General features: G+C 36.6%; 1 protein-coding gene across 1 annotated transcript; it reads right to left on the bottom strand.

Annotated features, from left to right (window-relative positions):
• Positions 1-1225: 1225 nt before the first annotated feature.
• Positions 1226-10786, bottom strand: LOC114135073 (cytochrome c oxidase subunit NDUFA4). Its single transcript, XM_028002002.1, has 4 exons — positions 10544-10786; positions 6047-6132; positions 2969-3032; positions 1226-1782 (listed from the first exon to the last, which is right to left on the bottom strand). The coding sequence occupies exons 1-4, from the start codon at positions 10583-10585 to the stop codon at positions 1726-1728; spliced, it is 249 nt and encodes an 82-aa protein (XP_027857803.1). The 5' UTR covers positions 10586-10786; the 3' UTR covers positions 1226-1725.
• Positions 10787-12375: the final 1589 nt, after the last annotated feature.

Raw genomic sequence — 12375 nt, 5'->3', positions numbered from 1 at the left:
GGCCCATAAAAACTTGATTGAAGGTTTTATTTTTGCTCTCTTAGATGTTTGAAGCCATGATTAAAGAAAAAAAAAGAAAGAATGATTGATCACCTGATTCATTCAACTCATTTTTCTTTTCTTTGAACACAAAATCAAAATTTGTGCATAATGATGCAGAGAAATATCTTTGCCTGTATTCTCTGAAAATAGAATATAAACCAAATGTGTCATAATGTGAGCAGTTTACCTTCCTCTTTTATTATTTAATAGTAAATGTATAAAAAGGATCAGACCTTTAGTTTGGGTTTATTCTGATACATTTGTAGTGTAAAGATGAGAAATAATCAATAATAGTAAAAAGTCATCAAAATAAAATAAAAAAATTAAACTTTTACCTTAAAGCTTCTATTTTGTTATACATCTATTTATGACTTGGGGAGTGTCGTGAAGGTCAGTGGTAGAGCTGGTGCTCCATATGCTCAGGCCACAGTTTTCCATGCAGCGGTCCCGAGTTCAAATCTCGTCCCTGGGCGTTCACTGCATCTTTCTCTGTCCTACTTTCTGTCCGGCTTTCAAAGAACAAAGGCCACTAGTCTTTGTAAAGTTATGGCCAAAAATTAACCACGAGATTCATATTTTTATTTATTCAAATTAGAATTTTATTTAAAATTTACAAGTAAAATTAAAATTTAAAAAAAATGTTCATATTGAAACTAAAAATAGCAAGTCAAATTATTTCTTAATAATCAATAAAAACATCTTTGATGGCATTACATCAAACATTGCGATCAAACTCCGCTTAAAATCTTGCAAAAATCTTGAGCAGGTTTTTGCAAGTTTCCATTGGTGTTTTGAGGATTTTATTTAGCAATGAGCACCAAGTGTTTTTAGGTTGGAGAGGCTCCTTGCCATAACCCTAATCCTTCGCTCCCTCCACAGATGCTCTTTCAGTTTCAAGTCTGACTGGGCAACACCAAAGCAATAATATTGTTCAGAAGAAACATGTTGGTAAAATTAAAAGATAAGTTTAAACAAACATCTACCAGGGGGAATAAATAATTTGGACTTATCTATGTATAAACCCAAATTGGCCACAAATTGTAATTAAATTTCCGATCATTTGCTTCTTTCTGTGGGAGGAAGTCATGTTGCTCGAAATATGAACAAGCTACAGATGTAACCGACTTCATCATATACTGAATACTACAGGAAGTGATTAAATGGACAAGCGGCACCTGAGATAGACAGAGGAAATAATACGTTTTAATCAAACTAACATTAAAACTGTCTGATTGAACATATGTATCGGTGAAGCACAGTCAGGAGTAGTCATTGAAAATTCTTGGTTATTAATGCTGAATGGCAAACTAAACACTATAAATACAACAAGCAACATAATTAAACAAATATGCATTGAATTTATTTAGATTTTAATAAAGAATTCTCTTTGTAAATGAAATGTGCAGAACTCTTAATGTAAAGGTAAAGGTGGTTAAAGCACAGGTAATTTTATACCGTCTTCCACAAACATGTGATGAGTTGAATGTTACAAAATATAGCAGATCACTCTAAAAGTAGAACCATCTTTTAATGTTTTTCTTCTTTGTATTATTTGCTCAGAGTTGACGTTGCAGAGGTACACACAGGGTTACATGAGCACAAAGTTTTTTACATGAGGTGAGGTGACAGCTGTAAGTGGAGGTCCTCCTGAACTTGGTGCCCCTGGACGTGCCTGGAAGACCTTTAGAAGTCGGGTCTGTCCTTCTTCAGGCTCTTGTAGTCTGTGTTGACGGCAACAAACTGTGGAGGGAAGGTGGAATACATTTAAATCTGCTTTGCTTAAATTAAATTAATCAGCGCTGTCTTCAGCAGGGCTGAAGAGGGGTCTTAAAATTGTACAAACATGCTCGCACAAACATAATTTGCAATGAATTTTGTAATTTTTCTCCCCCAGATTCTCACCCCGTACTGCCTCAGAGCCAACAGTTAGGATAGATTTCAGTCATTTTTTTAAAAACTGTTGCTTTTTTATTGCACTGATTATTTTCGCTACATGTACTTTTCATGATCAATCAAACAGTTAAAGCTTCTCCCCTTCACTTTCATTCCCCCATCCTCATTATGATTATTGTTTGGACATTGGTGGAATTTCAATGTGCGACGTTTGGCTTGCTAGTGAGAATTAAACATGTTTTGTCGTGACCTTTTGTCTGCAGTAACTTTTATTCCTCTGGCAAGAACACCGACTTTACAAAACTTCAGAAAAGTTATCTTTCATCTAAAATCACATCATCTATGTCAGTGCAAATCAAATGGTTTGGTTGATTTCTTTATATTGAGTTAGTGTGTTCATTTGTTTCTGATGATATACCTTTTCTTGCAAAGTACTACGTAATGCCTCTTGAACTTTTACGTGTTTTATCGCAGAAAAACAACAAACCTCTGTGTGTTGTGTGGGACAAATATATGAAGCTGAATGCTACAAATAAGTTACTCAGTCTGCTGTTTTGCTTAGATAGAAAACCTTTTCAATCATTATAAATAATTAACTGAACTTGACTTCATTGTTTTGTTGTTTACATTTTCTGATACTGGTTAGAATAGTGCTCTGTGATATTAAGAGCTTCTTTACACAAACTTCTCAGACTTTCATTTAAAGAAAATGTAAAACTGTGTACTATTTTCCTACACATAAAGTCATAACAATTTACATTGATGTTTGCAGTTGTAACTTGACAGAATGTAAAAAAGTTTGAGGTGTGTTTAATTTTTTGAGATCATGTTTAAACAGACTTAATAAGAAGTCTGTTTAAACAGATCATCTTGTGATATTTTGCTAATGCTAAATTATTTTACTCTATTTAGGAAAAAAACAATACGCTTATGATGTTTACTAGATTTTATGTGACTCATAGAGAGCCAGTGGTGGTTTTGTCAACATTAGGATTCTGTGAATAGCTGTAAATTGAGAGATGGGAATTGTCACCTTGTACTGATAGGTCGGATCGAGCTTGTTCCAGGGCTCAGGGTTGTTCTTTTTGTCCCAGAAGCTGCAAACGTGGAACGATTCACAGAAAGAGAAAAAGGGAGAACAAAATATAAATGTAAGAGGAAATAAAAGAATGGGTGCAGAATAACTAAGGGCAGAATTACAAGATGTCAAATAATGTAACAAATAAGGAAAAGGAAAACAAAGGAGAAGAATGACAGGCAAAACGAGACTCAAACTGAAGGGAGACAAAATTCAGGAGAGGAAAAAGTGATTATGAGATGAAGTCAGCCCAGTGAATTGGCAGTCCTTTCCCTGTTCATTAACCAAAGTCTGGATTTCACAGCACTCCAGAGCGACAGTTCATTCCTCCACTTCCCCCTCCAGCAGCACATTACGGCGCCAAAGCACAAACAAATGGGGATGGCAGAAGGAGCGCGTCTGTCCCCCTGTGTGTCCATTACAACAAACACTGGGCAGCCTGAGAGGGAGGCAGCCACTGACCACAGCACTCATCACCAGCTGGTGATGAGGTCAGGCTTTATGGCTGACCCTCAGAACAAGAGGTTCTGTGTGGCCTGAAATGGGACGTGATCTATTTACATTTACTCTACGTGAGTGGTCACAGAGTTCGCTGCAATTGGTGTGGCTCTGGCACACAAAATTCAATGTTTTTTCTTAAATTATTTTTTATCTTTACTACCAGCTTATCATTCCATTTTAAAAAAAGATAATTCATGATTTATTTTTTTTTTAGAAGAGGCTATGTTTGAAGGATCATACGAATTTAATGTCTAAACTCGAGGAGATAAACAACCATGAGATGAAATTACTACTGTAATACTGTTAAAAAAACATCACAATTGTTTATGCAAATTCAACATTTGTAAATCTTTAAACTACTTTGATGATTACAGTAAATAGTTGATACACAGTACAAGTTTATTATTTGCAGTGGAGGCAGAAAGCCGGGGGCCACCAAATATCTTCCTGTGTAAAACACTTCAGTGTTTCCACACACACCTGTTGTATGTGCAAGATGCTTTTTATTTGAATTTTAATTTAATCATTGTGTAATATAGTGATCTTGCTAAATTTGCTATACATAAAACTAGTTGCTATATAAACTGTTTGTCTTATCAGTATCTTGTAAATGGATGGCACTTGGCAAAAATCCAAACACTTACTTTTAAAATTCAGACACTAATTGTTGCTTTTGTTTGTTTTGTTTGACTTCAGTTTTCTTGCAGCTCAAAACATCTAAAGTTCTTTTGATTCATTGACTTCACCTGCACCCTCTGCAGGTGCAGGTGACGTTGATGCATACTTAATATGCGGCAGGTGTTTTAAACACCATAGCAGGTACGTGCACATGTAGTATAAAAAAAGTCAGAGCAGTTCCAAAAGGTTTACTTTTTATGTTTTAGAAGAAGAATGTGATGTATCAACCTCTTCGTGTTGAACTCATAGCCTAATAAAAATTTTCATATTTCCAGCCACTTGTTTTGAATATTGCATGTGTTGACATTTGACAGTAACATAATTAGAAACATGGACACAATCACATTAAAAAAATATCAATGTATTCATCATAGTGTAAAAAGAGGAAAAATGATAAAAGATTATCAAACTTTTTCCTCAAAAACATAATCCATGCTACTGGACTGCAAGGAAGACATTTGTGTAATCTGTCTACTGCCAGATGGGGGAGACAAAATTGCTGCTTAGTCTAAGCAGCTCTTTGTGGATTATGAGCTCAGCTTTGGGTGTGTTTTGCTGAAGAGGATTTCAGTTCACTTTCTTTAATGACTGCATAACATTTGGACCTAGATTCTGCTAACATTAGCAGAATCTAGGTCCAAAATCTAGGTCCAGAATCTAGGTTCTGCTAACATTAGCAGAATCTAGCCTTCCATTTTATTTTAGGTAAACTTAAAGCCTGTGTTGTTAGTTACTTCATAATCCCTAAGCAGAACATTACCATCCCCATGCTTTCGAGTTGGCAACTTTGCTAATCTATAATTTTTTTTTCTTTTTTACACAGCATGTGTTTGGTAATGGTGGCCAAAGAGCTCCGTATTGCTCCTCTGACCTACCCAGATGTTGCTGTGCACACTTCACTTGCTTTTATGAGAAAGTCGGTCAGCTTTCCCTCTTGTGATTATTTTATGTTGATTGTCTGCGTCAGTGATGCAGGGAGGAGCAGTGCAGTGCTCCACCTTTGTCGGCTAAAACCTCAACCAGTAGCTTTGGTTACAGTTATAAGCAAGGAGCAAACAATATTACAACTTCATAATTCTGTGTCTTAACACAACAAGTACAACCCCCTCAACATTTATAGGCACCTGGGGTAAAGTACTTTAAAATGTAAAATAAAATAAAAATAACTAAATACTAAATTCACATTTTTATTGTAGCAGCGTAAAGCATTTTTTTTCTAAAAAGCCACACTGCCAGGGCATAAAAAATTTATTAAACTTGTTTTTTTGGTCAAAATTACAGATGACACACTCATGTCAGTAGACCTGACACACATTTTAAAATCTACCTTACTTTTCAGTTTTCTAAGAATTTTAGTAATCCAGGACTTCCTTTTCCTGGCAATACAAATAATATGATTCTGAGACCTACTTCTCTCAGCCCCTCTTTGAGATGGAAAAGATTAGAAAACATGCTATTCAAGTTAGGAAGATCTTTTGAGTTCATTATGCGAGCTACTTCTCATTGCATTGTTGGTAAAAATGTTGCTAAAGCATTAAATAGAGGAGGGATGTTGTGATGACTTCCTGATGGCGGAGTTTCAGAAAGACCAGGTTTTCAAGAGAAAGAGGCGCAATTTCAAGGCGTTATGTAACTACTAATATGTTATGTAACTACTAACTACTGTCAAATTTTTTTAACTCATATTTGATACAAATGGCATTTTTACAACAACTAAAGTTAACATAGTTACTTCATTGTGCTATGAAATGACACTATGTGGCTGGAAAACACATAATACTGCCCCATCAAAGTTTGTGGTCGTTTGGAGACAAACTGCAGCAGAAGTGAATTCACTAAACCAGGCAGTCTTACGTGACATGGGGCCCTCTTGCCAGACGGATCAGGTAGAGCGTGGCACCTGAGATGCCCAGAGTCATGAAGAAAAACTGAGGGATTAACTGAAGACAGGAGAGAAAGGACAAATTAGTCTCAGACCACTATGATACATGTCATAAGAACAGTGCATCCCATCACTCCATTGGCTATATGAACATGCATTTGTGTGGAATCCATACACACACACGCGCGCTCACACCCCTGCATACACACACACACACCACGGTAGTTATTATCATTCTTCTTTCACCTCTCTGTGCCCTTTTACATATGCATGAAGCTCAGGCCATGTGTGAGGTTGCTCACTGTCAGCATGGGTTGAAAAGGCAAGGACACTAAAGAAGCAAGAACCATCATCTGCACGTGTGTGTGTGTGTTTTTGCAGCAGATTTTCTTCCTATAACACTATACCTGTCAGACTGAGCAAAACACACACTTTCACACAAACTCAGTAAATTTAGACACTACTGTCGGCAAATGTGTGTGCAGAGGTTCTGACTGGTGACTCAGACGGGAATTAAAATAAAAAAGCATGTTAAGGGGACAGGAGGATTATGTGATTTGTCATCTTAAACACCTAAGCTTAGGTGAGAACCGTGCTGCATCTATTTGTCGACACTTAACTGCCTTATATTTCTTGCCTGTTTTTACCGTGCACGAATCAGAGAGAGAGCCACACTGCTGGCGAACATCTGTTTGCGGCACACACAGATCTAGTCAAGCTGTAGAGAGCTGACAGTTTGATCAGGTTGAACTGAAGGATGTCTCTACTCAGCTGCATCCAGACATCTGTCCTCCGCTAAATGCAATGCCACTCGCCTAGTTGTTGATTAGAAGGATGTCTAATGATAAAACTTTAATTCTTAACAACATTGAAAGTTCTGGTGGATACAGCAACATTCCCTCAGGTACACAGAACCACAAAGGACTGCTAGAGGAAACTCTACTCCCAGAAAGGAAGGGACATGCTACGATAACCTTTACTTTACAATCACAAGAATGAAGGAAGTTATTTCAGAGTGTTCTCTTAATACTAATGTATTTAAAGTTATACGTATATAAATCTTTTCATGAATAAATCCAACTTTTTACTGTCTGGCTTAACCCATTTCATAGTGTTACCTCTACTCCTATTCAAAGATTAAAACTTTTCCCTTAGCCCCATGTTCATAACTGTGAGGGCTACAGGTTAAAGTACACTATATTACCAAATGATTTCACTTGTATGACTCCACACACAGATAAGCTTGACTAATATCCCCTGTTAATCCATGGGGTCTAGCATGATGTTGGCCCAACCTTTTCCACTAAAACAGCTTACACTCTTCTGGGAATTTCTTCCACAAGGTTTAGAAATGTTTATGGGACTTTTTGACCATTCTTCCAGAAGAGCATGTATGAGGTCAGACACTAGTGTCAGACAAGAAGGCCTGGATCTCAGAGTCTCCTCTAATACATCCCTGAGGTGTTCTGCTGGGTTGAGGTTAGGACTCTGTGCAGGCCAGTCAATTGCTTTCACAACAAACTTGCTCATTTATGTGTTTCTGGACCTCAACTTTTGTACTGGTGGCCAGTCATGATGGAACATGAAGGGGCTCCACACTGTTCCCATGCTGATCATTTACTTTCACTGGAACTAAGGAGCTGAGTCTCGCAAAACAGTCCATCTCATCCATTGGATTACCAGAAAGAGAAGCATGATTTGTGGCTCCAAAGAAAATCTCTCCTCTGCTCCACAGTCCAATCAGTGCTTCACAACACTTCATCTGATGCTCTACATTGCACTTCCTATTTCATCTGCTTGGCAACTGATGCCACTCTATCAATTAATCAACCATGTTTATTTGTAAGCCACATTTCAGCAACAAGGCAGTTCAAAGTGTTTTAAATCATAAAAACACAAAAATAAATAGTCATAAAAACATTATACAGTCACCAATTTGAGAAACCAGTAACAAATACTACATTTTATCAAGTGCTATTATCAATACATATCATATAATATGTTGGTCAATGTTCTAATTATAATAGTTCAAAAGCAACTCTAAACAGGTGTGTTTTTAGTCTTGATTTAAAGGAACTTTTTGTGTTTTTTCACATGGACTACAGCTTTATGTCTGAGTAGCTAAGGAATTGATTGGGACATTTAAATTCAATGGCTTGGTTGCTTGAATGAATCCCTTTTAATAAAGAGCATCTTCCTGTATGAGACAGTCCACCAAGATACAGATGTGTCATAAATAATCACAATTGACGCCCCTAAGTCTTCTTTAAGCTCAGGGGGCTTAAATTCTCTCAGTTTAAAGTAGGAAGCAAGCTGTTTCAAAACGTTTTGGTAATCGTGCAAATTAACAATTAGTTCCCTTTAATTATGAGCATGAATGTCATATTAAATTTGGGATTGTATTGGTGTCTACATAAAACCAAAATTTTGGCTTTTGTCCGTAAAGGACAAAAAACTGCTATTAAATAGCTCCAATTTAGTAAATTTGAATTTAGTAAATTAAATTAAACTAAAGTAACTCAATTTAGTTTACACTGAGCTAAACTAGACTAGAGTTTAGTTCAATTTACTAAATTGAGCATAACTTAATTTACTAATACACATAATAGAAATTAACATAGAATGATGCTTTTAAGCCTTTATTTCTGTTATTTATGATGATTTTCCACTTACAGCCATTAAAAACATTTAATTACTTGGGTCATCAGGGCAACACAATTTTTTTTGTTTTCGAAAAGTACTTTTAATCAGACAAATGAATATCATCACGTGCAAACTATGTCAAGATATTTTAGTTCTAAGTTGATTTTTAGAAAGTAATTTAAGAAACTCATTGTAAGCTTGATTTATCCACTTCAAAACAAGCTCAGAAGAATATTTGAAATCCATCCATCATTAGTTTGTCGATACCCATCATCCATTCTTCCATCATCCATCTCTAAATTAATTTATCTTGCAGCACACTTGTTGTTAGGTTGAGCGTTTACCTCTCATACGCAACACTTATTACTACTTTGGAACACCTGAGGACCTGATGGTCAACTAGCTTGTATTTGCTCTCCTCCATACGTATGCTGCCTTTTGCTGCCTTTTGCTTTATAGATTGTCTTGATCGCACATTCTCTGTCTGCCCTTCTGGCCTTTTGCCCGTCCACATGTCATCCATCCATCAGTTTGTCCACTGATTTATCATCTGTAATCCATTTGTCTGTCCATAAGCCATTCATCTACTCACAGTTCAAGCTATTCCAGATTCCATGTTTAAACACTGCTCTCATTGAAACTATCTGCAGAAAATTTGTACATATGATAAAGACAATGTCATATGTATGCAAAATGTACTTTATGATGATTAATTTGAAATTACCACATACAAAAGTGTTTTACTTTAACATTAAATTCGGTGTGGGAAACCCTACTTTTAGTGTGAAGCATCTCTACAGACTCTATGACCTTGGAAATTGGTTCATAGAGCACACACACACAGGCACACTGTGCACTGAGTGCAGAAGCATCAGCTCTGTCATCGCCAGAGTAAACACAAGCAGCAAACACACACACATACACACAGAAGCAGGTCACCTTTGATCTGACACATACACACAAACAGGGAGCAAATAATGAAGACATGCTCGTGTATAGGAAGTCATCTACTGCATGGTTCTGATATCTTCACACTGAGCCACAAACTGAGAGGTTCACCTTTCACCATCCGGCCTGACCAATATAGGAAGTGTTTTATACTCGCAGGGGTTCGATACTGTTGCTGCCCTTATTACTTTTCTGGTGTACTGCCAAGCCAGCCCCGTCAGTCCATGAATTTGGGTCACCCTCAGTATAGCTCTGAGGCAGCAGAGGGGGGAAAAAACAAGCGCACACAGCTTGTGTCGTCCTTTCTTCTTTTTATTTATTAAGATAGTAAAGCAAATTAAGAAGCTAGGGAAATTTTGTGCTGTCACAGTGCTGGTTTCAAACATTTTAATGTTATTTAGGATCTCACACTCAAAGGTCTTTTACGTTTCCAGAGCATCTGAAGCTTTCTGTGTTGGGTGTATTGTATTTTTTTTTTAATTCTCATTAATAGGTGTTGTCATGGCAAAAAAGTGTTGGAGAACTGGATATTGTTTCTCTTTGGCAACACCACTAGCTCATGCATTTTGTAGTTTTCTTTGCCATATTTGCATTATATTGTAATATATTTCAAACATTCCATGGTAAGCATTATTGTCTTTGCAATAACTTTGTTGCATATTGTTTTTCTAAAAAAAAAAAAAAAAAAAATTCCAAGTTAATGAAAGAAACTGTTATGTGCATAAAAATTATGCATCCAGTCCATACTGCTTGTCCACACTGCTTTCATTTATCCAATAGTTTTAAAAACGTTAAAAATCCTTACAATTCTGTGTAGAATAGTAATTCATTTCTCAGAAAGAATTAAGGTTCAACAAATAACATGTAATCCAACCTACCCCTGGATGTTTCTTCGCATGCTGAATCATGTCCTTAATCATCTTTATTATTCCTCTGAAAATGTGTCCTTAATAAAAGCCAAACCACATGAAACGAGGAACCAGCTATTTGTCACTAACTGATGACTGTATCCATGTGAGATAATGTCTCTGTGCGGATTTATTGAAATAGTTTTTTGTTGGCTGACGTACAGTTTGTCCCCCAGAGCAGTGAGACCTGTTGCCAGTCTCCCAGCCGTCCTGCCTCCCTCTCGTATAAGAGAGAGGGTCAGAGGCGACAGGGAGACAGAGGCAGAGATGTAAGTCCTAATCCTCATAATCACATCTGTTCGAGGCACTGTATGTTTCTACTGAAGCTCATCGAGTGCTCTGTGTGCTAAACCTTTTCTTTTTTGGTAATGAAACGAGTGCAGAACAGTTTGTTATTATTAACCAGTGACAGTTTGTATGTATTGGTACGCTTAGAACTTTGAAATTATCCTTGTGGAGATGCTAGATTCTGCTCTTTTTTCTTCTTTTTTTTTGCAGTGCATCATGTCAACTCTAAGGAGGAGTTACACCAACAGCCAGCATGTCCCTTGGGTTCAGACCTTTGTCATGTGCATGGTAATAGCAATTGATTAGTCAATGGTGCTGCACTTGCAGACTTTAAAGGTTCCCTTACAGCCTTCTGCAACCTAATGAACCTAATGTAATTAATACCTTAATACTATGCAGGGTAAATTGCACAACCTACTGATGTTCTTTACTTAAGGTAACTGTTCACATCATTTATCATGCTTATGTGTTGAGTGCAGAGTCACTGTACTTTATTTGTCTCACATTGTCATGAATTTATGTTAATTTACAACCAAAATCTTTACCCGCATAGAAGTTTTGGTTGTAATGAGACAGCTGGTCTATCACATAAAAATTAGATTATATATAACAGACCAACACAAAGTAGTTTCTTGATGAAAGTTGTTCGTCAAGAAGTTCATGGTAACTTTGGTCCCTCTAACAGCAGAAATATTGTCAGGAAGACCGCGAGTATTTAAAAAAAAAAGAGAAATCTTTGTAGTTTGCCACAAGCCAAACGGGGAATCAAACTGTTTGGGTTGCATAAAAATATGTGGAAGAAAACTACAACTCCACATCAATGTGAATACCAAACAATCTCTAGTGTGGAAGATGGTGGTGATGTAAATGCTTTTGGAGGAGACAGGGTAGGTGCTCAGATGATGAGATTATGGGTGGAGCTAAATATAGAGCAACTCCGCAACAAATCCTGTTAGAGGCTGCAGAATACTTTACCTTCACCTTCTAACAGGACAGTTCAATTCAGTTGAACTGGTATTTAAATTGCTATATATTTGGTGATTTACATGCCAGCAATTTGCAACAAATGTTGTCTTGAGATACTATTCAAACAGGTCATGTAAATTCTATCATATATACTGTATACCTTAATTAATCCTGGTTATCAAACAGGGCATTATGTTCAGCTCATTATTTAAGAAGTTTGGTATATAATCAACCCCACGCAGGTTATATTGAGTCATTGACAGTGACTCTAAACATACAGGCAGAGATACAAAAAACTGGTTTAGAACAGAGTGCATTTATGTGCTTGAATGGCCAAGTGTTATATTCTCTGCATTTGACAGTAGGAATAAGAGGGCAAAACAATAAGCAAAGCCCAGGAAATGAAAAGCCAGAAACAAAAAAAAGTATGAAAAGGCTTACATTTATAAAATAAAAAATATATATATGAAAGAAAAGAAAGGACAATTTGAGGATTAGAATATAAGATTCTTAAATATACAAACAAACCAACATTCAGTAGAGAATCT

Source organism: Xiphophorus couchianus, chromosome 20, assembly GCF_001444195.1.
Source record: "Xiphophorus couchianus chromosome 20, X_couchianus-1.0, whole genome shotgun sequence".
NCBI classification, from domain to species: Eukaryota; Metazoa; Chordata; class Actinopteri; order Cyprinodontiformes; family Poeciliidae; genus Xiphophorus; species Xiphophorus couchianus.
The sequence above is the reverse complement of the archived record's forward strand: the minus strand, read 5'-3'. Positions and strand labels throughout refer to the sequence as shown.